This window comes from Blennius ocellaris (assembly GCF_963422515.1).
Source record: "Blennius ocellaris genome assembly, chromosome: 11".
Lineage (NCBI taxonomy): Eukaryota > Metazoa > Chordata > Actinopteri > Blenniiformes > Blenniidae > Blennius > Blennius ocellaris.
In genome coordinates, this window is record NC_137660.1 from 10,989,276 (window position 1) to 11,014,171 (window position 24,896).

At 43.6% G+C, this 24,896-nt stretch overlaps 3 protein-coding genes across 5 annotated transcripts in view; 2 read left to right on the plus strand and 1 right to left on the minus strand.

Annotated features, from left to right (window-relative positions):
• Positions 1 to 582: 582 nt before the first annotated feature.
• On the plus strand, positions 583 to 6,414 carry irak4 (interleukin-1 receptor-associated kinase 4). The gene is made up of 11 exons (XM_080504174.1): positions 583 to 775; positions 862 to 1,007; positions 2,080 to 2,232; positions 3,286 to 3,446; positions 3,527 to 3,591; positions 3,682 to 3,796; positions 3,885 to 3,994; positions 4,090 to 4,276; positions 4,680 to 4,742; positions 5,007 to 5,171; positions 6,161 to 6,414. Exons 1-11 carry the CDS (start codon positions 615 to 617, stop codon positions 6,206 to 6,208), a joined length of 1,374 nt encoding a protein of 457 aa, XP_080360300.1. The 5' UTR covers positions 583 to 614; the 3' UTR covers positions 6,209 to 6,414.
• Positions 6,415 to 6,477: 63 nt separating this feature from the next.
• On the minus strand, positions 6,478 to 15,707 carry twf1a (twinfilin actin-binding protein 1a). Of its 2 annotated transcripts, none has more exons than XM_080504175.1 (9): positions 15,634 to 15,707; positions 14,363 to 14,443; positions 14,005 to 14,183; positions 11,931 to 12,026; positions 11,660 to 11,764; positions 9,507 to 9,632; positions 8,952 to 9,102; positions 8,746 to 8,867; positions 6,478 to 7,765 (listed from the first exon to the last, which is right to left on the minus strand). In XM_080504175.1, the coding sequence occupies exons 1-9, from the start codon at positions 15,656 to 15,658 to the stop codon at positions 7,598 to 7,600; spliced, it is 1,053 nt and encodes a 350-aa protein (XP_080360301.1). In that variant the 5' UTR covers positions 15,659 to 15,707; the 3' UTR covers positions 6,478 to 7,597. The 2 variants fall into 2 exon arrangements, with proteins under 2 accessions (XP_080360301.1, XP_080360302.1); XM_080504176.1 differs by having other exon boundaries at positions 14,005 to 14,178; positions 15,634 to 15,667.
• Positions 15,708 to 17,657: 1,950 nt separating this feature from the next.
• Positions 17,658 to 24,896, plus strand: part of tmem117 (transmembrane protein 117) — a 46,427-nt gene continuing 39,188 nt past the window's right edge. The window contains exons 1-2 of one of the 2 annotated variants that reach the window (XM_080504288.1): positions 17,658 to 17,788; positions 20,647 to 20,954. In XM_080504288.1, the coding sequence (XP_080360414.1) occupies positions 20,675 to 20,954 (280 nt within the window). In that variant the 5' untranslated portion in view covers positions 17,658 to 17,788; positions 20,647 to 20,674. Of the gene's footprint in view, positions 17,789 to 20,014; positions 20,209 to 20,646; positions 20,955 to 24,896 lie in introns of those variants that run through there. The other variant, XM_080504287.1, reaches the window with a different exon arrangement.

Consider the following 24,896-nt stretch of genomic DNA (forward strand, 5'->3'; position numbering starts at 1 on the left):
GGGCTGCTGGAGGACAAAACATGCTGGTTGTCAGCGTCCCATCAAGTTTGACATCAAGTTAGACCTCTTTTATTTACGTTCTCTCAAAACTAACAACTGAACTGATGCAAATCGCCTAAATTAAACTCGCCAATAATATTAGTGTAATTTCAAATCAATTATTTAAATGAATTAATTTCATTTGATTGAATTTACAATGATGCAATGCAAATAAGATGCAATGTGTGTATATTTTGAGTGGATTTGTGCAGAGGAGCAGCAGCTGTGCGCATGAGGTGCGTCTTATTATTCACACTTGCGCTTTGAATCCAAACCTGAGCAGCACGCGCACACAGAGCTGCCTGCAGCTCCGACTGCTGTTCATCATCTGTGTGTGTATTTCCGCTCAGTAGGAGGAGGAGACTTTTCTGCGGCTCTTACGTTTGGGGAAGTTGCGCAATTTGGGAAACGCACAACTCTCCGGACTGTGAACAAAATATCCGCTTTCTGTTGCTTCTTATTGACACAGTAACAGTTTCTCCCGCGTGGCGCTTTTATATAAGTTACGCATCATGAGAACATGACTGTCAGATGAATGAAAAACGTTTTTTTTTTTTCCCCCCTCGCTGAAAAGAATGAATAATTCCGTAACTTCCGCGACTTACATCCGTCACCTCGGGTTCGGTGCGCGCCGCAAACTGTCCGACTTTCTGGACCCGAGCGACAGGTGGAGGGACGTGCTGGGATCCATACGGAGGCCGAGTGGGGAGTACATGTACAGCCGGCTCCATGCAAAGTAAGGCCGTGTGTGTTTGTTATTCGTGCAGAAGGTCTCCTAAATCTCCTAATCTGTCATCCATCCATCCATCCATCCGCCTCCAGGAGGTTCGAGGGCCTCGTTGCGCAGGGAAGGAGTCCCACCCAGGAGCTGCTGGATGACTGGGGGACCACCAACAGCACAGTGGGGGAACTTGTGGACATTTTAAAGAGTCACCAGTTACTGGCAGCCGCCAGTGTCCTACTACCAGGTGGGAGGTTTTTCGAATGCTTCACATCCAACCTTGCTGCCCTGAGACGCAAGTCATCAGTGTTTAACTGGAACTCATCAGTGAAGGAGTTTGCATGTTCTCTCAGAACCCAAGTGAGGTTTCCTCATGTTGACTTACTTCCTCGAATAAACTAAAAACATAGTTTAGGTTTAATCGTGACTGTGAATTGGGAGTAGTTATGAATGCACTGTATTTGTCTTTTATGGGTTGCATGAACTCTTGTTCTCAGGTGATATTGGCTCTAGATCTGGGGTGTCAAACATGAGGCCCGTGGGTCAAATCCAGTCCAGGAAAAAGCTGCAATCCGCCCCGCCACAGCACTCAGCGAGTTGTGAAAATATCAATGAAAACAGATTTCCAAAGAGTATAATTAACTGCTTTGCTTTAAGTGTGGAGCTATGCTACTTCCCCTCTGGGATTAATAAACGGTTTCAGTTCTGTTCTAACTGTCAGTCAATACAGACATTTTCATCAAGCGATGCCCTGCGCTACAAAAATGAAAAAGTTTAAACTTACAGGTTATTATGTCACTATTTTACCTGTCCGGACGACTCAAGATGAAATTGTGCAGGTTGTGAACTAATATGTTTGTTTTACCTGCATGACGATTTAATTTCGGATTATCAAATATTCTATATTACTTTCAGGTTTTTTGTGTTTTTAAACTTAAGTTGTCAATTGAGTAGTGACAACTCCTTTGTTTGAATACCATACATTATGAAAGAAACAATTCACATTTAATTAAATGTCTTTTACAGAAGCTAACAAAAGTAAGTTGACATTTTAAAGACATATTTAAGCAGGGTTTTTTTTGTTTGTTTGCTTTTTTTTGGCAATGATTCCAAATACAGTCAAATGTCCCAAAAGACTTTTCCTCTCCATGCACTTTGAAAAAAACATGATTATTAGTATTCAAGAAATCTGCTGAGATTTAAAATCCAGTTTGAGAAGTCCAGTAAAGGTGGTGTGTAATCCTATGAGAAAGGAAATGCACAGTCAGCATGTTGAAAGACGCATTTACGTACCTTTTTTTGTTTGTGTGTGTCTCCAGTAGAAGATGTCCCCTCATTAGAGACCCGGCAGGTCTCCGTGGTACAGCCAGCCAGCGCTCTCTGCACCAGGCTGCTGGAGGAACGAGACACACAGCCGCCTCCGGTCACCTGCCCCCTGCAGCCACAGGAGCCGGTGGAAGATACTGAACCAGGTGGATGAACTTTCCTCCAAGTAATCCTTCTTTAAATGTCACTAATGTGTGCATCGACGCAAACACTGGCACAGTCCCAAATTATATTAATGAAAATACCATCCAAAGAGCGAAAGTGGGGAAAATCCACTTTCGAGAAATTCACATATTTTGAAATTTAATGGCAGCTAATTTAAATGACAATGACTAACTCCATGTTCTTAATTTATTTACAAACAAACAAACTTTATACTAGGAGTAATTGCAATGTATTAGTTGTATTAATGAAGTCAAAATGACGACCATTCCACCTGTGAAATCAATAATTAATAACATTTTTAAAAATGGAATGCAGCCCACACAGTACTGAGATCAGGCGTCACGTGGGCGTGGCCATCTCTGCTTTACATTATTGTTTCGAGTAATAATATAATAATTTTGAGCCTTTAAGTATAATAACTAAAAGAAATAAATAAAATGATAGTTGTAAAATATATTTTTACACCCACAGTGTGTGTTGCAGGGTATAAATCCTCAATGAATGAATATGACAATTATTCCAAACATTATACCTATTCTAGATAAGCAAACTGCAGAAAACCTAGTTCCATTAGCTACATTACATTACAATGTTTTTTCTAATGTATTATTACATTGTTGGCTGAAATTATTACATTTGAGATAGTTTTTTGAACGCGACTTCAGACATTTGATAAGTTATTACATTACAGGCAAAATATTCTCACAGTAATGTCTCAAACATCCTATTAGATCAAGGGAAGGTATTTTGTTATTTGGCATTATTATTGTTGCATTATTGATTGTTGCTGCCGCCCTTTAGCTGAATCAACTTGGTATTTTGATTGTAATGTTACTTAATTGTTGTTGTATATTTTGTAATGAATGGATATATTTAATTGAAATGCATCATACTTAAAAGTCAGTGAAAAATTTCAACATCAAACATACAAATAACAGTTTCAGTTGTGTGATGGAACTCAAACTGTAATCATTTGACCAGTAGGAGGCAGATCTGTGGTCCTGAGTGCCTGCATGTGTGTTTTTCTGCCTCAGGTTTCTCCACGTTCTTGTACAGCGAGCTGATGAAGATCACCCGCAACTTCGACGACCGCCCCGCATCCAGCGGCGGCAGCCGGCTCGGCGAGGGTGGCTTCGGGACCGTCTACAGAGGTCTGCTCAACAACAAACTCGTGGCAGTGAAAAAACTCAATCCGGTGAGATAAAAATAAATAAATAAATAAATACTGCGAGCGCGTGTGGATGTCGACACAAACAAAAACGTCACGTCATTCAGGTGGAGGACATGCCGATGGACACGCTGCAAGATCAGTTCAATCAAGAGATTCAGACTCTTCAAGTGTAAGTTTCAGAGGAAAAGACAGTTCATTTAATAATGTGTTTGTGAAAATCAGATTTAGGCCTGATTTGATGGCGTCTTTTGCTCCGCAGGCTGAAACATGAGAATTTGGTGAACATGGTTGGATTTTCCTACGACGAGCAGCACCTGTGTTTAGTGTACGCCTTCATGGCCAACGGCTCGCTGCTGGACCGGCTGGCCTGTTCGGTGAGCAGCAGTCACAGATCCTGCTTCCTGCTCCCTTTCAGGACTTTAAAAAAAAAAAAAAAAAAAAAAATGTTGTTTCTGCATTCAGGATGGAAGTCCTCCGCTGTCCTGGAGACGGAGATGCTCGATAGCTGAAGGGTCGGCTCAAGGTTTGGAGTATCTGCACCTGAACCATCACATTCACAGAGACGTTAAAAGGTTTTCAAAGTGTTTTTAAATAAAAAAGTTTTATTTCACCTTTTAAAAAGGGGGTCATTTCCCATAAAGGACTCTTGGTTTCGTCCACTGTCCAGTGCAAACATCCTGTTGGATGACAACTTTGTGGCAAAAATCTCCGACTTCGGCTTAACGAGGGCGTCGGCCAAGCGGACGTCAACAACCATGATGACGGAGAGGATTGTGGGTACCCGCGCCTACATGGCGCCCGAGGCTCTGAGAGGGGAGATCACGCCGAAATCCGACGTCTACAGTTTTGGAGTGGTGGGCTTTCAGCACACACACACACACACACACAAGGAACCGCCGCTGCAATGTAAAATCAAAAGTCAGGACTCGGCAAAGTTCCTCCCTGGCACTGATCCACACATCAGTGCAGGACACAAACATTACAGTTTTCATTTCATCCCATTTATGCAACAAGAGCTTTGTCGTGTTCCATGCTCTACAGCTGTGGCGCCTCGTCAACCACAAATGACAAATTCATTCATTCATTGTTTGATTCCCTCCATGAAGGGTTTTCTGCAGATCTGGGATCTTTTCAGGCATCTGACCAAACTTTAAAGTGCCAGGTTTTTCTGCCTGGCTCTTTGCTGGGGTGATAAAGTTTCCACCCAGCTGGGGAAATGTGATTAACCTCCGTCTTCCCCCTCCCCGCCATCCGCAGGTGTTGTTGGAAATATTGTCTGGACAGGCGCCAGCTGATGAAAACCGCGAGCCGCAGTTCTTGGTAAGCCGCACAAAAGAGGCTTTTGTGCCGTGTACCCGCCGAGCCCTACCTTTGTGATTACAGCTTATTAAATACTTTTGAGTTTGATAAGAATGGGAACATTATCAGTTAGTGGAATAATTTGTAAAAGGCTTTAATCCCAGTTTAATCTCTGGAGTTTCTGTTCAAATAGGAAAACAATGGAGTTTTTGAGGTGTGTCGAAGCCTGAAGGCACCTGCAGCATTTGTATTTTTTCTCTCTCTCTCTCTCTCCGCCCCTCTCAGATGGACATGAGGTACGACATAGACGACGAGGATGAGAAGTTGACCCTGGAGGACTTTGTGGATAAAAAGATGAGGGACTGGGAGATGAGCCAGGTGGAGTGCATCTACTGCTTGGCCTCCAACTGCCTCCACGATAGGAAGAACAGACGGCCGACAATCAAACAGGTAAGAGTGATTCTGGAGGATGTTCTGCTTTAGTCTGTATTAGTGTGTTTTGAGTCCTCATTCCCGAGCCTTGCAGCTCAATGTGGTGCAGCTCAGTGGTGTCGTGACGTTGCCTTCAGGCGAAATAACCTGAATGTGGTTCCCGCAATCCAAAGATCTATACGTCAGTTGATTTTAGGACTTTAAATTAGACGTACTTTCTCCTTTAATGTCAGCTGGAGGGGGTGAATTGATTTCGTCTGCCAGTGAGCGTTTACAAAGTAGGACATCGACCTCAGATGGACAGTGTAATGATGGGTCAGTGTAATAGTGTGGCTCAATCATCAATCATTGAATAGCTTTAGAAATGGTTTTTTTTTTTTTTTAAAGTGCCAACCAAGATTTTTGTGTGGAGTTTGCATGTTATCCCTATGCTACTCCCTTTTCTCCCCAAGCCAACAAGCATCTTGGTGCCTCTCAGTGGCTCTGACGTGTGAGAGCGATCGTTTTTTTCTGTGCCTTTGCTAAATTGTTGTTTGGACACCGGATAAAGCAGATGGATGTGTGCAATGAGCTTCAATGCAAAACCATGAATTTAAGTTAGAAAGGCTGCATCTAAATATCTAAAGCTTTAATTTCATACCAAAATTGAAGACCTGCTGTGAAGAAAAAGCGTTTGTTGGTGTGAGAGTTGAAGATGCTGAGGTCATCCTCCCGCACTCTGGAAATCCATATTAGAAGGACTTTTATGGCATTTTCTTTGCTCGTGCACGACGTCGGCAGGTATCATTTTCTCACTTCCCGATGAAGTGAGGCTCCTGCTGCACGTTCTGCATCAACCGCTGATCAATGGGACTGGACACGTTTCACTACCAGGGTTGACCTTCGTTTGGTCGGCCAGGAAGTTGGACGAAGCACAAAACTGAAGTCATGAAACAGATTTCAATGTTTTGCTGTAGATTTGAGTTTAGGCTGTTTTTGTTTTTAAATGACTGTGATCTTCTTAACAGGTGGTGTCAGAGATTCATGGAGTTGTCAAAAACATTTCACTGGAGTGAAGCGTCGCCTCAGAAGAGCAGACAGACCCGTATTTTTTCCTCAGCCTGGGTTTTATAAATGAATGTTACACTGTGACTGACTTTTCTTCTTCTTTTTTTTAATCAGGTGTGCTTTCAAAAATCTTCCTGAAATCATTTTATCATTATATGATAAGTGTAGATTTTCTGCATCTGTTCCAAAAACCCCAGTCACATATGTCAAACAGCAGATTGTAGTGTTTCTACATGTACAATCAATGTAATTACCATAAATAAAATAAGCAACAATGTGATTTAAATATTTTATTTTTCTTCTTTTAAAGATTTGTAAGAAAACATAAGACCAAAAAAAAAGGTTGTCTTTTTTTTTTTATTATGACACCATATGTGAAGAAAATGAATCTCCCTTCAAACTTGAGGTGAGTTTAGTAGTTTGCCTAATAATATGAATCAGTAGACCAGTGAATGTGGCAACATTTAATCAAGTTATTTCCTTCCCGATGCGGCCGCTTGGCATTCCCTCTTATTTGGAAAGCAGCAAAGTGTGAGTAGCTTCCTCTCCCTCCCGAGTTCTACTGATGGAACTTTTTTTTTTTTTTTGGAAGCCCCAGTTCGATTCACTGTGATCCTGACTGACACCGACAATCACCAGCACAGACCAGACTTGTTTCTTAATCGTAGATCATCACACAGCTACAATATGTACATTTACAGCACTTGCATAGAAAAATAAGTTTCTCAGCAGATGATTTTTTTTTTTTTATATCTTTTATATGTAAACCACAGTTATATCAAAAAAGAAGTCAATTTTCCAATATAAAATGCACTGTTAAAACAAACCGATGGGACACGAAGTGGGATCGTTATCGTCGTTTCTGCTTTGGAGCACCTCATTGTGCAAACAGGAGACAAATAATCAACACGTTAGACACAGAAAACATTAATTGACACGGACTTTAGGAATGAGAGTTGGGAATTTGAGCACGTGAACTCAAAAGAGGGGGAGTTTTATCATATTGGCGCAAGTTCACATCAGTTGCAGTAATGTTTCTAAAGTTGTAAAGCTGGCAACATAATTTAAAATAAAGCCCAACCTCAATTGTGACTTAGGGATTCTGTGAATTCGGTATGAGGAGTGACTGTATTAACACATGAATGCGTTTCCATTTGGCAAGCTACAAATGGAAATTCTGAAGTGTGTCATTGCTCAGTTGTCCTTGGCGTGCATAGTTGGGTCTCTGGATGAACTCGGTGGGAATTTGAGGTCTTGTTCTTTTAAACAAGCGTGTCAAATATGATTCCCCTCCCTCCCCTCCCCTCCCCTCCCCTCCCCTCCCCTCCCCCATTGCAGGAATGTTCCAGTGTGGAACGTGCTCGGGGTGGAGTTGAAGGCTCACTGCCGAGGTCGGGCTAGTCTTCCTCCTCTCCCTCCGCAGGCGGTCGGGTGATGCGACGGCCGCCCCTCTTCCCCGCGGGGCCTTTGGGCTTGGCGAAGGCCTGCTTGTGTGCATGCTGTTTGGGATGCACCTCGTCGTACAAGTAGTCGCCCGTCAGCTCGTCCCCGTTGTCGATTTCCAACTAGCAGACATTTAAAATAGACAAACAAACGTGAGGCTTTATTTTATTAAAATTTTTCCCCTCCAGGAAGTCAGTCTGAAAAAGTGAACTCGTCTTATTTTCAGGGTCTGATATTCAGTTCAAACTTGATGGGAGCAGAATGGATGTCAAGCTCGCAACAGTAGTTTTAAAATACCGCATCTCAAAGGCATCGAAAACGATGCAAAACTACAGATGAAGACAATCCTGGTGACACTAGAAACTGTATATACCCAGGAAACAGAAATATAACCCGTTAACGTTCAAATTACCATACAAAGTCAAAGAAAATTGTGTAGAAACCTCAAATTTGATCTCTTAACCCTTTATCTGATCGTGTTTGGGGACTTCCTCGTTCTTCGTAGAGAACTTGATTACACAGTTGAGCCGAAGACCTTGGCTTCAGCAGGATTTCTGGAGATTGTAAAAATTCTACTTTGTACTCCCCATAATTGAAACCCACAGAGTGTAATTATGGCTCTTTTTGCTACAACTGACTGGTGATTTACAGAGTATAAATAGTCTTTCAGTCAATCTACTGAGCAACGTCTCCTACTGCTTGAAACACTGAAATATGTGGATAATTTTTTTTCATTCTACGCTTTTCACGAGGTTTAGCAAAAAAAAGGAGGTAAAGGTTTGAAACTCAGAGTTAAGAAAACACACGAGTGCCATATAAATGGTGATGTACTAATCTAAAACAACAAATCTGATTATTAAAAAAATCCATACGAAAGTCCTCGCCATGGTCAATGTTTACAGCATATTGATGTCTGCAGGCATGCGTGTGTGGTTTCAGTACAAAAGTAACCAACTGGCGCCAACTCATGGCCATACATGAAAACTACATTTCCACATGAGGTGGTGCGTTGAGCCTTTCAAAGAAGCGGTAAGAACCCAGCCAGACAAACACACACTGGCACAAAGAGCTGCTTTAAAATGACATTTTCAAGATTTCTGACCTTTTTTTCAATCTCGATCTGGAGTTTGTTTTCCACCATGTCCACCAGGGGGTTTTTGCAGCTGGAATACAGCATCCTCTCCCGAATGCTACACTTGTACCCGGGCATGGAATAAATGAAGACTGCAAACACAAAGAATCATTGAGAGCAGTGTACAAATATAGATATATTAAAAAAAAAGTAGAATGGGAATAAGGTGAACTCACCTGTAGACTCTAAGTAGTCGCCCTCATGGGAATGTTTGTAGAGGAAGAAGTGGTAACGTGCAGAATCTTTCGGGATCCTCGATGGCAGATCCTTCAAGTCTGTTGGCTCAGTGTTGCACAACCGGATGATTTCCTGTTGGGCATCTACTTCCTGTCAACAAAGAACACGGAAAGTCCTCAGAAGCAGAAATGAACCATCTTTTTCTCCTTTGAGGGACTCGTTGACTGAAAAGTTGCCGATGCGTTTTCCAAGCTCGTGAGCGCAAACATTTTTTCGTCTTCTTTGTAAAGCTTTGAGATGACCAAACAAAGAGACAAAGGCCAAACGGCCACAATTATTCCTTTGTACTTTGGACAGATCTGATCTTGTGACATGAACCGTTTGAATTTCAATGAGAAGAGCAGACACAAAGGCTTTTGGGGCAAAAATGACTCATTGTGTTAATTTGGAAACGGCTCCTGAGCAAAACAAGGGGAAAAAAAAGAGCGCATTCCGTGTATCGACCTCCCAAAGCCTCACCTTCGCACCAACAGGTTTTCCTCTAAAGAACTCACCAGCTGTACGTAGTTGATTCTCTTGTCCCTGAAGCGTTCGAGCGCTGCGACGGCCTCGCCGTGCAGAGGGAACGCCACTCCGGCCAGAGTCTGCTGCTTGGTGTCCACGCTGATGTCCGTCTGCACCTGAAACCACCAAACGCACAAAAACAGGAGACGCTAGAGCTCCGACAACTGGAATTTTACATATCAAATCTTGGTATTTTGTGGAACAACTCTCGGGCAAAAAGGTCCGGCCCTTGGTTTGGCACGCCGGTCTGATTTTGTCCCTCTGGGGCGGGTGGATTAATTGAGGGCCTCTGCCGTAGGATCGCCATCAAAACGTGATAGAAGGAGCTCACAAGTGCGACAAACGGCTTTGGCGGCGGCGCGTGATGGTTACAGACGAGGTGCCCGTATCGGAAGTGACAAGGCAGCGCCGCCAATTCGCGCAGAAAAACTGGAAACGCTGCACGGATTACACTGATGGATTGCATCTATTTTTAGACGCCTGTTCCCACAAAATGAAATGCCGTGCAAACATGATTGAGCCTCTGATGCGGCTACCTCGCATACCAAAAAGGATTGCGGCTCTTTTTTATCCATCTGCTTCGTAAAAAGGCAGGCAGTCTCCAAGGCATGACAGCGATAGATATTTCAAAGCCTCTTTTTTCTCCCCCCCCCCCCTTTCACCAGGGTGATATAGATTAATAGTATATTATCTTCCCTCACCAGCTGGTCAGGCGGGACGAGTGTCGCAACTCACTTTCCAATTGCCGTGCTGCCTTTAATTGCACTGCACAAACTCGGAGCACTTCCTTATATGGTGGTGAAGACAGTTCTTGTTTACGCAGCCAGCCAGGCAGAGGAGCAATCGGAAAATGTGCATCAAGAATTAAAAAAAAAAAAAAAGAGTTTGGATTAATTTAGAGTGATAATCCCTAAAGACTAAAGCGCAACACTTGAATATTGACTTTTCTGCTGGGTGAAGCCCTCGAGCTCTGCATCAGCAGCATAAACACTGCAGCAGCATGCAGCGGATCTCACGTTACACTATTCCACCGCGAGCACACTGATGCGGCTCAGGCAAAATCCCCAACACATAACCAGATCTACTGAGCGCTCAGATTTTGCGCGTCGATCTCACCGCGAAAAACCTGAGAAACCACGAGGAGGAGCTGTTCTTGAAGGCACTTTGTTAAAACCTGAGGTTCAGGACTGCGTGCAAAAACTTCCTTTTTATGGCGCCATGGGTGCGAGCTGTGCAAGCCCCGATACTTTCACCTCTGCCAACATCCTGCTGTCCTAATGCATCAGCACCTCTACGCTGTGTCGACACCGCCAGCCAAGCATATGCACGCTTGCACTGCTGCCGACCTTGTGCTTGTTGTGGAACGCTCCATCACTGGCCTTCATTGAGGCTCCCCCGTTTACGCGACAACATTTCATGTGACAACAATCTAATTCGTTTAAAAGAAAAAAAAGGTGCGTTTACACTGTAGTGCATGCATAATACGTTGCTATACAGAAAGGTATACAACAGCCCTTCCTGATGAAAACGTGTCAAAATGCAACTATAATTTGAAAGGGGTGTGGCCACGGAAACGCAATGTACATCTGACAGAAACAGGAAGTGACTCTGTTCTACATCTAAACAGCCCTAAACTTTGTGATCTCATCCTATATGAAGCACAATTTACACTAAAAGACTGCTGTGAGATAAATTCCCACACACGCGCAGGCACGCACACACAAAAGGGTGTTTTGAGCGACTGAAGCGTTTCCTGTGAAGTATTAATAAAGCTCTAGTACATTAGAGTGGTGGTTTACAGAGGGTGGGACGGGCCTCCCCTGGGTGGAACCACAAAAATATGGGGTTCATAAGGATGCCTGTTATTGATTGAGTAACTTAAGTTTTCAAATTATATCAGTAGAGGCCAAAACCATTAACTTCTATCACTACAAAGCAGTTACATTTGTCGACTATATATATTTTTTTTTAAACTGAACTTGCCAGACATTGTGAATTAAAAGTAGAATTGTGCTTTTTACTGCTTTTATGCTTTAAATGCGCTACTATGATAGTCTATCAGATAAAGCACATGTGGGCTGCTCTGAGATGATCTCACATCACAACACAACCTGAAATCCAAACAGGTCATCTCTGTGTTTACCTCATTGAGTTTGATCTGCCTCAGTTCCTCCTCTGCAGCGGTGAGAGGCAGCGGAGCCGCCTGCGAGGTCAGATACTTCCTGTAGCCACTGAGGCTCAGTTCGTCCTGCAGACGAGACGACGGCACAAAGTCACACCGCGCACACAGTTGGGGAAATGGCGACTGCACGTGTCACACCAATACAGTAGGAATCTAAAAATAGCTTGATAGGTATAGCTCATCTGCATAGATGCGAGTCTCACTTCATGTCAAGTGTTGTAACGTGACCGACCTTAGTGTTGGCGAAGAGCTCGTCCTTGATGTGCCCGCCGCCAAACTCTTTCTTCAGTGTTGCTCTGGTGGCAGCGTATAGCATTTTGTATCGCACCTGTTAAAAAAACAGGAGGAAGGTTTTCATGATTATTGACGTCAACCGAAACATTTTTAAGGAAAGGAAACGAGGATCTGTACAATAGCTGCAGAGAAAACGTGGCTGTTTGTGTATCCATTATGGTGATACATATTTATGACAATACATACTGAAGGTATTCCATGCAATCCTTAAATCTGTTGAAACTCGGTCCTACAAATTCTAAAAGCCTGACATACAGCGTCAGATATGTAGAATCTTCATCGACAATTTAAAAGCAAAACATGTAGTACTGAGCAAAAATTCTAGGCAAGTGACAAGATGTTACCAAATCGTTACACCCACAAAAACAGAGGCGCGAGTAGTTGATGTTGATCACTTAATGCAATGCAGAGTGAATAAACAGGATTCAAAATCGGTGCTTAGTGGAAGCAAGATTTGCACCCTCAGCTGCTTTTGTCCCCAGTAAACGTGCAGTTTTTTCATTGAATTTAAGTCATTTTGAGACGTCTACCAGATTTCTTTTTAATGCCTCAGAGTTGGTGGTGGATCTGCATTTGATAAATTTCCTGTTCATGTCTGAAATCAAAAGAGACGGGCTCATTCCAGTCAACCCTTCTCCAAATACTGACATCATCACGGAGGCAGAAATACAGCGATGTAAACAAAACAGAAGCTTCTTTGTCTGGGTCTTGCCAGTCCAGCGGCTTATTTGATAAACTTTCAACAATCGACTCACTCCTTGTTTCTATCGACGGTTCGTCATGACCTCCTGACAACATAATAGATCTGCGTCAATATTTGCTCGCCCGGCTGCCCGTCAGCGTCGCCCATTACTGACTGGGAGCTGGATGGACGTTCACACATGGATCAATGTGAAAATAACTTTAAACATTTCTGAGTATACAATACAGGCTGGATCAGCAATTTCCATTCCCCCCCCGCCAAATACACACTATCCTCCAGAAGTCAGATTCGTCTTCAGATCTTGAAATAATCCCTTATGACAATGTCTATTTGACTGGGATTATTGCAGTCTGCCGCAGAATCAATCTGGAATCTGATTTCTCCTTTACGTTATATCATTGAAGAGTGAATATGAATCTCTTGCGATACACTGTGGACTTTATCTACGGAAGTGGTAATCTAACACTTTTAGCCATTACTTCCGTAAAACAGTCTTTAATACAGTAATTTCGGAACATGTATCATTTACATTTGACCCCTCTTTAGCAGTGTTCCTTTGACAAAACAATGCACAGACCTAAAAAACAGCCAAAGAGCAAAACACACTTTCTCCATCAAATATCTGAAGCGAAGCGTTTTAAATGCAGCCGACGGGACAAAACAAACTGACAACTCTTCAGCCTGAGTTCATGAGGCAGCGCGAGTGCACACACCAATTGTGAAAACAATCTTAGAACTTGTGGGCAAGTCTGAACCTGAGGCCTGCCTCTTCAGTTTGAGGGCAAGAATGTAGAGTCTGGCTGTATCGTTCAGAAAGCGAATACGAGTTTGCACCCTTTAGTTTGGGTGCTGAAAATATCCTACTAGTCACCTTCTCCCTGCAACATTCCTCTTTCCACTGCTACAATCATATGTCTATTTATTTGTCGTGACTATTATGAATTGCTGGGACGCGACTCATGAAGTGGTTCATCAAGTTTCTATGAAACCAAGTAGTGATGATTTATGCCAGTCAAGAACAATCAACAGCAAGGACGAGGGAGTAGAACAATAACACAGGCCCGTTTCACCTAAACACACAGCGACAGCGAGTTTTAGGTCAAAGAGAGCTGCAGGCCGAGTGTCGAGTTACTTGGACGCCAAGATCATTATTTAGATTTCAAGAGGTCTGTTAGGGAATGAGGAGAGGCTACACGAACTGGCCTGCTTCATGTGGTAAACTCCACCCATCTGACACCCAAAGCGGAGGAGGGTAAATGCCATGCAAAACGTGAAACTATTCATTAAGATCGGTGCAGGCCTCTCTTACAATGGAGTGGTCCGGTGACCAGACCAGGAAGATCCACTCGTAGCCTTGGTTGTTGGCGGAGTCCAGCCGGTACAGGATATAGCAGGGAAGGTCATCGTCCAGAAGAGGCAGCACTTGAGAGTCATACTCTTGATCCCACTTCTTTGATGCTTTCCTGGTGCCGCCCAGAGTCAGCTGCTCTGGAAAGCAGATGTGTACAAAAAAAAAAGAAAGAAAGAAAGAACTTTAGGCCGTGTGTGGAGTTTGTTAGTCATTCTGATAGTCGGGCGTCTATAACTTGGGCAGAAGTCACGGTTCAAGGAATTCTGTTGGCAGAGGAAGTTATAAACAAACTCCTGGCTTTCTAGACGTTTCTTACCATCCTCAATGACGATCTTTATGGCACGATATTGGTCTCCAGTTTTGGCAGAGGCAAAGATTTCCTTCACATCATTCCCCGCTGAGGAGAAACAGAGTAGGTCAGTCTCACGCCGGATGCTTGACAACAATAATCCATCTGACAAGATCCTTTAAAGTCATGGACTGGAAGTGTAGATCTCGGGGTCAGCCAGTGAACAAGATCATTTAATACAAGTCAATTATTTCTACACTCATGAACAAAGACTTGTCACACGTATTATGGCTTCTATTCAAAAAAAAAGAAAAAAGACTGCTGATCTTTATCTGGCAGTAAAACGTCTGGAAGTTTCACTGTATAGATTAAATCACGGGATCAACTTGTAAATTCACATGTACAGCCCCGCTCACCGACTCACCTTTGACACACACAGCGCAAAGAAACAACGTCACCTTGATTACTTGGAGCTGCATGACTCCACATTTTCTCCTCCAACCTAACAGCACTGCCAAAGCTCGTCCATAAGCTCCACTAAACAAATTTTTTTTTTTTTGTATTAATTATGCAAGAAGGCAGAGCTGCAGTGCTGTGTTAGCTGATTCTTAAAAGCGGACACCCACACAAACACACAGACACAGCAGACCTGACAAAAACTTTTAAAACAATGTGTGCAGTCAAGCACTGGGATTCAATTCCATTCATCCTGCAGACATTTGCAACAGTAATCAGAATAATCGATGCATTTGGTTCTGCATTCAAATATAATAAACCGTTGACAGCTGTGTGGAAAAGTCAACACACCGCCTGTCTTCACCCTTAATATGCACTTGATTTCACCCGATCGTGTCCCGTGTGAGACGAGATCTGTACATGTCTACAACAAGGCAAAGTCAGTGATTCACACGGGTTCCTACAGAAACACCGGCAGGTACCAGGCCAGCAGATTGGATTAATGAAGGCGTCGCCCTTCCATCCAAAGCACCCAAACCACACGGTTTAACGTTTGCACTGAAAAGCCGAGGCTTAGTGGAACAGGGAGGGGGCGGGAGGCGGATTGTATTAGTGTTTCTGGTGCTCGTAAGCTCGCGAAACACTCGGAGATCCTAAAAGTGCTCCAACACGGCTGATCTCTCACATCTCGGTAGCACACCGCTAGCTCCGAGCGGCTAGCTCACTTGACGCCAGCTTCCCGTTTTGCAAGGCGCAAAAAAAGCCGGCCCGGAGGATACGCCCCGCATCGAGAACACACACACAGGGTGGGAGACACCGACAAGACAGAGTGAAGCAGCTACCTTGAATCCCCGTTTGATGTGACATGGTGTCTTTCTTCGGATCAAAGGCTGATGCAGCTGACCGAGCAAATCCAGAGCAGAGAAGCAGGAAGTGGACGGCCCGGCGAGCCACGCCCCCAGCGTGACGTCACCTGCGTCACCGGCCAGTTTTATGATAATTATTTAAAATATGTTATTATTTATAACTTATTTTATTTAAATGTATTTATCTTTCAGTTTATTTTATTTTATTTTATTTTAATATAAACAAAAAACGTAATTAAAACCCCATACACATCGAATATATTTAGCTCGTGTTGAACTGAACAGGTTTCATACAGAATAGAATAGAATAGAATAGAATGTTTCTGCAAAAGATTGTATTTCCTGGATTGATAAAATATGTTCTATTCTATTCTCTTCTATTCATAGGTAGTTAGATAGATAGATAGATAGATAGATAGATAGATAGATAGATAGATAGATAGATAGATAGATAGATAGATAGATAGATAGATAGATAGATAGATAGATAGATAGATAGATAGATAGATCGATCGATCGATCGATCGATCGATAGATAGATAAATAGATCGAAATGAGAAGTTCCAATTGAACTATTGTTATTACTGCTGCGAGGATCATTATTACGGTATATGGTAACAATATTAAGTCTTTCAGTCATTTCATATTGTTTTCTCCCTTTTAGCAGCAGATTGTTTGTGACGTGAAATCGACAACTTTGACAAGCCACCTACCCGTCTCTGCTTAGTGCTTACCGTTATCTGTCTTCTCTCCTCAACAAATAAATAAATAAATAAATACATAAATACTACGACATCCACATGATCAGTCCCCACAAGGAATCCCAGCCTTAAGTAAAGTCGAACTGACAGAAGCATAGACATGCAGGAAATTGTAAAGCCTTCTTCAAAATAATTTCATACCGTGTCACATTAAACTTGACTAATCGTGACAACCTTTTCCTCATCTGGTTTCCAAGCAACTTGTAGCCGTCCAGGGTATTAAATATTAGACGATTCATCTTTGATTCATCTTTGTAATTCTTATGTTGTTATGTCTTGTTTGCACATTCTCTCTGTGTGTGCATGTTTCCAGTGAGTACTTCGGTTTCTTCCCACAGTCCAAAAGAGCATGTGAGGTTAATTGGTGACCCTAAATTGCCCCGAGGTGTGAATATGGACGTGTGTGCTTGTGTGTCTCTGTGTTTGCCATGTGATTGTGTATCCTGCACTTGCCCAGTCAGCTGTGATTGCCTCCAGCGCCCTGAGACCCTGAACAGGATTAAGAGGTATTAAGATGGATGGATGATTCAAGAGAGCCAGTCTGGAAAGAGACATGATTTGAAGTTGGTTAGAGATGTTCAGAGTCCATTTGACTGAGCAAGTGTCTTGCAGAGTCGGAGGAGCTCCAGAATATCGGGCATGTGGTGAAGATGTAAAAAAAAAAAAAAAAAAAAAAAAGTTCTATTGAAAAATTAAACTGCTTATTTTGTAATAATCACACCTTGTAACTAGATTGGGGATGCCTGTTTGGGGAGAACGGGCTGCATGTTTGACAGCTCTGGGTTTGGGGATAGTAAGAGGGAAAAGGACAGAGACAGGACAGAAAAGGGAGAGCCCTGACTACGGGAGAGATGCACATGTACCAGAGAGAGAGACTCAACGAGTACAACCTGCTGAGCTGCTGCGAGCTTTATTCTGAAAGCAATTGAAAGGAAGTGCTGTCTATGGACTGGCTCTGGTGAGGCAACGTGTTGGCTACGCTGCGTTGCACTGATGCTATGCGTGCTGTGTGGCCCCAGCTGTCTCTCCATCCTCAGTCCGACAACAGCGGCGGCAGCAGGAGCGGCAGCGGCGTCCCGCCAACCCCCCGCCCCTCCGACCCGACAGTCTGCACCGTCCGGCGGGGACCCGGTGACGCAGCGCCGCCCGGCGCATGGACGCTCTGGCACAATGGCAGAGGATTTGGGGGTGCCTCTGTCGTACTCCGACAACAGGTCTCATGGATAATCCCCTTCCTCCGCTCTCTCGCATCATCTCGTGTTTGGGATGATTAGAGCGCCGCTGTCGGCCTGATGTGGCAGCAGAGCCGAGCGCGAGCGCGGCTCCTCGTCCCGGCTGTCGACTGAGCGCGCAACGGCGGCGTGGAGCTGGTGCGTAAAGGAGGGTGATACACACACACACACACACACACACACACACACACACACACACACACACACACATACACACACACACACACACACACACACACACACACACACACACACACACACACACACACACACACACACACACAGGGCCGCCCCTGGCCAAGTGGGGGCCCTAAGCAGGATTTTATTTTGGGGGCCCCCTTCCAATAACATAATAATAATAATAATTATTATTATTACTATTATTATTGTATTGACGTTTGGAAGCCATCTCTCTCTCTCTACTCTCTACCTGTAAACAACTGCCTGCCGGCCCATCTGACCGCTGATTGGTCAGATGGTGATGCTTCGCGCTTTCGTCTCTTTTCTCTCTCTCTCTCTCTCTCTCTCTCTCTCTCCTGCCTCAGGCTGACTTGGTGGCGGTGCTCTACGCACGCCTCTCGGCAAAATGCACGCGCATCCTTTGCGCATTTGCAGAGTATGATGATACTTTATTGATCCCGAGGGAAATTCAATTCACTTGCGCAAAATGGGGCCCCCCATGGATCGCGGGGCCCTACGCACAGCGCGTGTTCTGCGTGTAGGGAGGGGCGGGCCTGCACACACACTGATACCGACGTGCACGCAGGATAGACGTGCACGGATTTGTCGGCCGTCCCACATAACACACACCGACATTTAAGTTGTGTAATCAGGATAATTCCTGGCCAAGCTTGTGGTATCTCCGAGATATTGTGGGGTCAGTGTTGTGACATTTGGCGTCATCACTGCTGTGGCATTACCTTGTGCGTGTGTGTCTGTGTGTGTGTGTGTGTGTGGGGGGGGGGGGGGGGGGGGGGGGGTTTACAGACTTATGTTCTTAGCAGGATGTCCATTCAGAAATTGCCAGAAACACCAGAATAGATAATAACTGTATTATAACTTATAATACACTGTATAATAACTGTATTTCCTCCTGCACTGCAAGTTGATATTAAATTGATTGATTTCATTGCAGCTGCCTTGGCCTAGTAGTTTGCACTCTTTCCTTACAGTCTGTAAACTCCGGTTTGATTCCAGGAACTGGAGTATCAAGGTCTCATATGGGAAGCTTGTCTTCCTGAGGTTTTCACATGTCATTAGTCTGCAAGTTTTTATTTCACCCAGAAAGGCCCCCCCAATGTTAATGCAAGCCAGGGATATTGTGACTGTGAGGTGAGCGAGCGAACAACTACACCACGTATGAAATAGTTCCAAATTGTCAAATCCTTCCCTCAAGAATCGCCATACTGCTTGAATGTTAACCAGTAAACTTGAGGCAGCAAAATGAAACCTCTTTGTGAGGAGTTTGCATGTTCTCCCTGTGCACGTGTCCTTAATATTTTTCTGGCTGCTCTATTCAAAGACAATGTGTTTCAGGTGGATTTGTCCATACCATGTGAAAATGTGTGATTGTCTCTGTGTATTTACCCTATAAGAAGCTGTTGCATCCCTTGTGTTATGTGGCTCCAGCTCTCCGGCCACCAGACATAAGCTAAAGATATATCAGTGATGAATTGATTTCAGTGCCTGTTTGTTACTATCAAGATTACAGTCAACCACCATGTTCCATACGGGGTGTTCCAGGTTGGTAATTTTCCATCGGTGTGAATCTTGTATATTCTCATCCCACTGTCATTAGTGTCCTTTGGGTGCTCTGGCTGACTCCCACACAGGAACTCCCCCACTATAAGGCACTGACGTCACATTGGGAGCAGGTCCCATGACACTGCCGTCTTGGTCTAAAACGTAATAGAGATAGAGGCTAAATTCAGCATTTTTGTTTTTTTTCTGACTAAATGAGGTCCTCTTGTTCCGTGAGTGGAAGCATCAGTTCAGTATCATCCAAGGGGGCATATGATAACATAAACATGGTGTGGGTGTGTTGTGAAAACCTGTGTCGAGAAGACATTCTTGCATAGTAACACAAGAATTATTATGACAAGACATCAAGACTTTATTTTGCCATTACAGGTGAAATGTAATAGCCTCGGGGTGTTCCACTGTGGCAGCCCTATTTCTGAAGCTGTTGCATCACAGGAAATTTCCACCACGGGGGTATTTTAGGAAACCGTGTCAAAGTGAGGGAACTTGTTTGGGAAGTTCAGTTCAACAAAGTCGGACCAGCCAGAGAAGGCGACAGCTACGCAGTAGAGACCGGCGCTCACGGGTGAATGACAATTGTTGAGTTTGAAAACACAGCGGAGCGGACTGTCGGGAAGTTCCCCAAGCGCAGCTTGGCAGGTGTTCCCGAGCAAAGCTCCAACGAAGTGCTGTGACAGTTTTTTTTTTTTTTTTTAAAGAGAGGTGCACAGAGCAGCCAGGCTGAGAGGATAAGCCTTCAGAAGCCAGCAGTTTAAAGCTTATAGATCTTCAACACTTCGAGATTCCTCCTCATCCAGGTATGACACTCGTTTCAGTGTCTGAGGCAGATTTCATTCTATTAATGTCAGTGTTTCACCAACGCCCATGAGTTTGCTTCGCTGATGTTTTTTTTTGCTGAGCTGTCACCTTTCAGCAGTCGTTCTGTTATAATCTCAGCATTGAGCTCGTCTGTCTGCGCATAGGTGTACTGCCTGCAGTGTCACTGGAACTGTCTGAACTGAGCGTAATTCCAATCCACGCCAAATCTCTTGATATTCCTACGACTAATCTGAGTCTGAGAGATGTTTTCTCTGTAATCTGCCCTGCTGATGCGAGTGTAATATAATCTGACTGAAAGAACCTCTCTCTCTCTCTCTCTCTCTCTCTCTCTCTCTCTCTCTCTCTCTCTCTCTCTCTCTCTCTCTCTCTCTCTCTCTCTCTCTCTCTCTCTCTCTCTCTCTCGCCCTCCCTCCCAGGTGTAGTGTTGCTGGGGGGCTCAGCAGGATGGAAATAGATGCCCATTTTCGCTACTATTTTCAACACCCGTGGTCCCGACTCCTCGTGGCCTACCTCGTCACCTTCTTCAACTTCCTCCTCTTCGCCGAGGACCCCATATCTCACAGTCAGACGGAGGCCAACGTAATCGTGGTGGGCAACTGCTTCTCGTTCCTCTTCAACAAGTACCCAGGCCTCGGGTGGAACATCGTCAAAGTGATATGCTGGATACTGGCAATTTTCACTGGCCTGTTAGCCGGGAAGTTTATATTTCACCGCCAGCTCTTTGGTAAGTCATGCGCACAATATCGCAGAGGAATGTGCAGAGTAATGGCTCTGTTGTGGAAGGGAAACTTCCTCCGGGGCTCTTCTTGTTGTGGTCATTTATCGGGGATATGCACCTTTTACACTCACTCACATTTTTGTCAGTTTGACAGTGTCGTTAAAACATTTTGTAAATCTCCACAACTAGCGTTCATATTTGTTGCTGAACTAGCTTTTCACCTTTGATTAGATCTGAGTCAAAGAAATCTTTTATTTTTATTTTTAAATCATTTAAAATTATTTGTCATAGTTGTTTAATCTTCTGAGGTGTAGCCATATCCCACAAAAGGACTCACAAACAATCCAAGAAATCTCGGTCTCAGTCTCACTCCAGTCATTTGTATATGTCACTAAGTGCAGCTGCAAATCATGGATTTGACGTGGTGACCCTGCTGGAGTCACAATGGGCAGTCAATGGAACAAGTAGGTTTTCAAGTTTCTTTCTTATTAAACATTTCCCTACAAATTGGGAGTGGAGGCCTCCAGGCCAGAGAATATTTGTGTTTGAATCCAGACCCCGGACCCCCAGCAGCTCCCCGAGCACTGCACTGCAGCAGCCTACAGCTCTCCGGATGTGCAAAATGTAATCATCAATAAGATTCTTTAAATGCAGGGAAATCATTTACCCAAGGGGGTTGACAGAGTGTCTTGATATCATTACGATTAACAATCACTCCGAAATGTGTTCGGTTGTTCTTACAATTCACAAGACCCAGGTGGCCAGGCATTACTTCAGAGTTTTGAACAGAGGCACTATATTCTAGCATTTTTAGGCGTTGAATTGCGTAGAAGTGTGATAATGTAAGTTATGAACATTCAGTAAGTAGAATTTTCTTCAAGGGGAATGTTAATTACACATTTTAAGATGGCTCTAAAGGTTGCAAGCAAAACCCAGGACAGGCAGATGTTGCGATGTACATTCTGTAACATCCCGAAAATGTTGTGTGCTGCTCTCAGTATCAAAATTGCAATTCATGCTGGAATATTATGGTGTTATTTCCTCGAGCTTAGACCTCACCAACACCGAATGAAAGATATGAGCGCTGGATGATGTGTACATTAGCCACGATTATCCCGTTACATCATGTGTTTCTTCTGTTTCAAGATGATTTAAATTGCATATGACCTGCACAATGTACCTACTAAATGACAAGCTATTATAATGTTATATATGTATATAACACTATATATATTATAACATTCGATGTCCTGCAATAACATGATGAGTAAACATAAATGGGATTAATCATTTATCCATGTTATTAATTACCCCTATGTTCCCTGAGCTCCATATACTACATATTTTATTCAGTATCTCACTGCTCGCCTCTCACATCTCTGTTACATTTCCTCCGCCTCCTCACCCACTTGCAATTTTTCCCATCTCGTCTTGTCAACCTCAAACTTTTTCTCCTTCTCTTGCTGACAGTCAGGACTCTCTGCGTTTGACTCTCCGTCTCAGAGAGTCAATCACAGCAGCTCTTCACTTGTTTAAACAGCTCAGCAGTTTGCGGCGCTTCCTGTTGAGCTCACACATTTCATTTCCGACTCCCTTCATCGCACACTTACTCCGGGATATTATTGGCCACCCTGGTTCATCTGCTGGGGATGAACCATTAATGAGTGTAATTGGCTGAGTGGCGGGGGATGCTGGGAGTGATCATCTCCATTGAGGATAAATAGAAAGTCGAGCGTGCACGATGACATGACACTTTGTGCACAATCGTCGCAAAGCAGGGAAGTGGAACATGGCTTTTAGTTTCTCTGCACTCTGAGGGCAGTTGATCTGTCCAATGATACCAGGCATTCTATCTTCTCGGATTGCAATCGTTTAATTGATTTGACTGTTTCTTTATTCAGAATCTATGATGATGTTTAACTTCCTGTGTTCTGGGGGAGCTGCATGGTCAGATCATTTCTACACATGGAAGGATAGTTTTATTTATATATGTATAATTCTCAGACTATAAGCTGCCACTTTTTTTCACACACTTGGAACCCTGCGGCTTCTAAAATGATGTGGCTAATTTATGGATTTTTACTGGTTAACGGGCTTCATGCCACACAATTCTACTTCCACATGTAGATACATGCTATTTTGAGCCCCTCTGCTTCTCCAAAACACCCTAAAAGTGATATTTCAGTTTTTCGTGTCCTCGTCTTGTGCTGCTTTCCGTGGTCCAGAACTTAGTACTCCAGGTGCCCTCAGTACTCCAGAAAATACAATAACTGTTTTGTAGGTTGCATTAAATATGGCATCTTTTAATCCTCACCTTGGTTTCATACTTTTCCAGGAAAACACAAAATACCTTTCAACCCTCTGGAGGTCCAAACACATCCAGTCTTACTCTGAGTGTTGTTGTTACTACTGCTTGTACTCAGAATTTCAGTTTGTTGCTCGTTGATTGTAGCGTATAATCCATTCAGACTATTGTGTGTTTGAAAATGGTTATTTTTGACATACTGTAGGTCCGGAGTGATGTCCTTGTTTTTGTTTGGAATATTTCTGCCTCTTGTCCTGCTGATTGTTACGTCTCTGATGTATTTGTCGTCATCATTTGCTTGTTTGCTGCTCACACTCAAGACGTTGAGTACGAGGAGTGAAATAGGAGAGCTGTTTCTTTGTATAACTGCATGCCTGTCGGTATTTGAAAGATGACTATATTAACCTTTGATTGTGTCCATCATTTTAATGTCACGCTCTGCATGAACAGTTATTTTGTAAACACTCTGCAAGCCCTTAACCCCTTAATGTATGACTCCACTGCTATTTTCTCATTTGCATGACTCATAAGTGTAAACTGAGTGCATCATCACATGCACTTCACCCGTCTGTCGGTCAGGTTTTACACTTGAGCTGGGTGTATCTGGATGGCACTAGCGCTTTGTGAGGAGCGCATTGAGGACAGAATGAGTGCAGCTCATCCTACAGCCAGGTACAACTAATGCAGTCCAACAAGCCTCTGAACAGGTGGTCCGAGCTTCTGTAGATGTGGGTGCGAGAGTTGAATTGTTCCGTGTGTACGTGTGTGTGTGTGTGTGTGTGTTTGTGAGTGAGTGAATAGGTCAGTGTGTGTGCGCGCGTCTGTTTGTGTGCTGCGAGAGTTGAAAGTAAGAAAAATCCCGACGAGGCAAATATGCGAGAAAAGCGAGGCTGAGGTTGAGAGAAGTGATGTGTCCTGCACAACATTTTACTGGAGCAGTTATGTAATCCCCAACCCAGGTAGAGCCTAAGAGCTCCACTATTCGAGCCTGCAAAATCTATCATCTATTATAGATCTGTCGCACAGACCCACATGACCAACTTACTGTAAACATCATGATGTCTTCTTCACAGCCATGCATTTCTCTACCTACCATCTCTTTTGCTCTGCGGTATGTAGGCAGTGGGAACACTTGTGGGAAGTAATCCAGTCCATGCAGCAATTTTACTTTTATTTCTGATATATTTACTGCGGCCATTTTTGTAAGATGCGGTTTTCTGCTTTTATTCAACAGATGTGACGTCTTTCATAACCGGACTGCTGTTCACGTCTGCGCTGCTATTCTCAGCTTTATGTCAGTTCAACACAAAAATGCAAGCAGATGTTGTGTTAGAAAGGTGAAACATTTAAACAATCAATTAAACTTCCCTTCCTCGAGCGATGATTCTCACTGCATTTGTAACAAAATGGGATTTACCCCCCCCCCCCCCAGAAGCCCACACAGTCATTAATCCAATTACTGCAAAATGCTTTTTCTTTAATGGATTTCAGACATTTTGCTTTGTAGAATAGGCAGAGGTGCACTATATTGTTTCCTGTTTGCATCTATTGAAATACAAACAAGGTGAATCCCGGATGATGGATAGGTTGTGGCAGATAATGTGATTTCAGACGGCATTTGAGGTTCAAGAAACAACCTATGC

Coding starts and splice junctions, on each gene's coding strand:
- irak4 (XM_080504174.1), top strand. CDS start 615: ATGAATAATTCCGTAACTTCCGCGACTTACATCCGTCACCTCGGGTTC. Junction 1,008..2,079: donor CGCCAGTGTCCTACTACCAG/GTGGGAGGTTTT, acceptor GTGTGTCTCCAG/TAGAAGATGTCCCCTCATTA. Junction 3,592..3,681: donor GAGATTCAGACTCTTCAAGT/GTAAGTTTCAGA, acceptor TTTGCTCCGCAG/GCTGAAACATGAGAATTTGG.
- twf1a (XM_080504175.1), bottom strand. CDS start 15,658: ATGTCACATCAAACGGGGATTCAAG. Junction 9,103..9,506: donor GAATCAACTACGTACAGCTG/GTGAGTTCTTTA, acceptor CTTTGTTGACAG/GAAGTAGATGCCCAACAGGA. Junction 8,868..8,951: donor CGACTACTTAGAGTCTACAG/GTGAGTTCACCT, acceptor TTGTGTTTGCAG/TCTTCATTTATTCCATGCCC.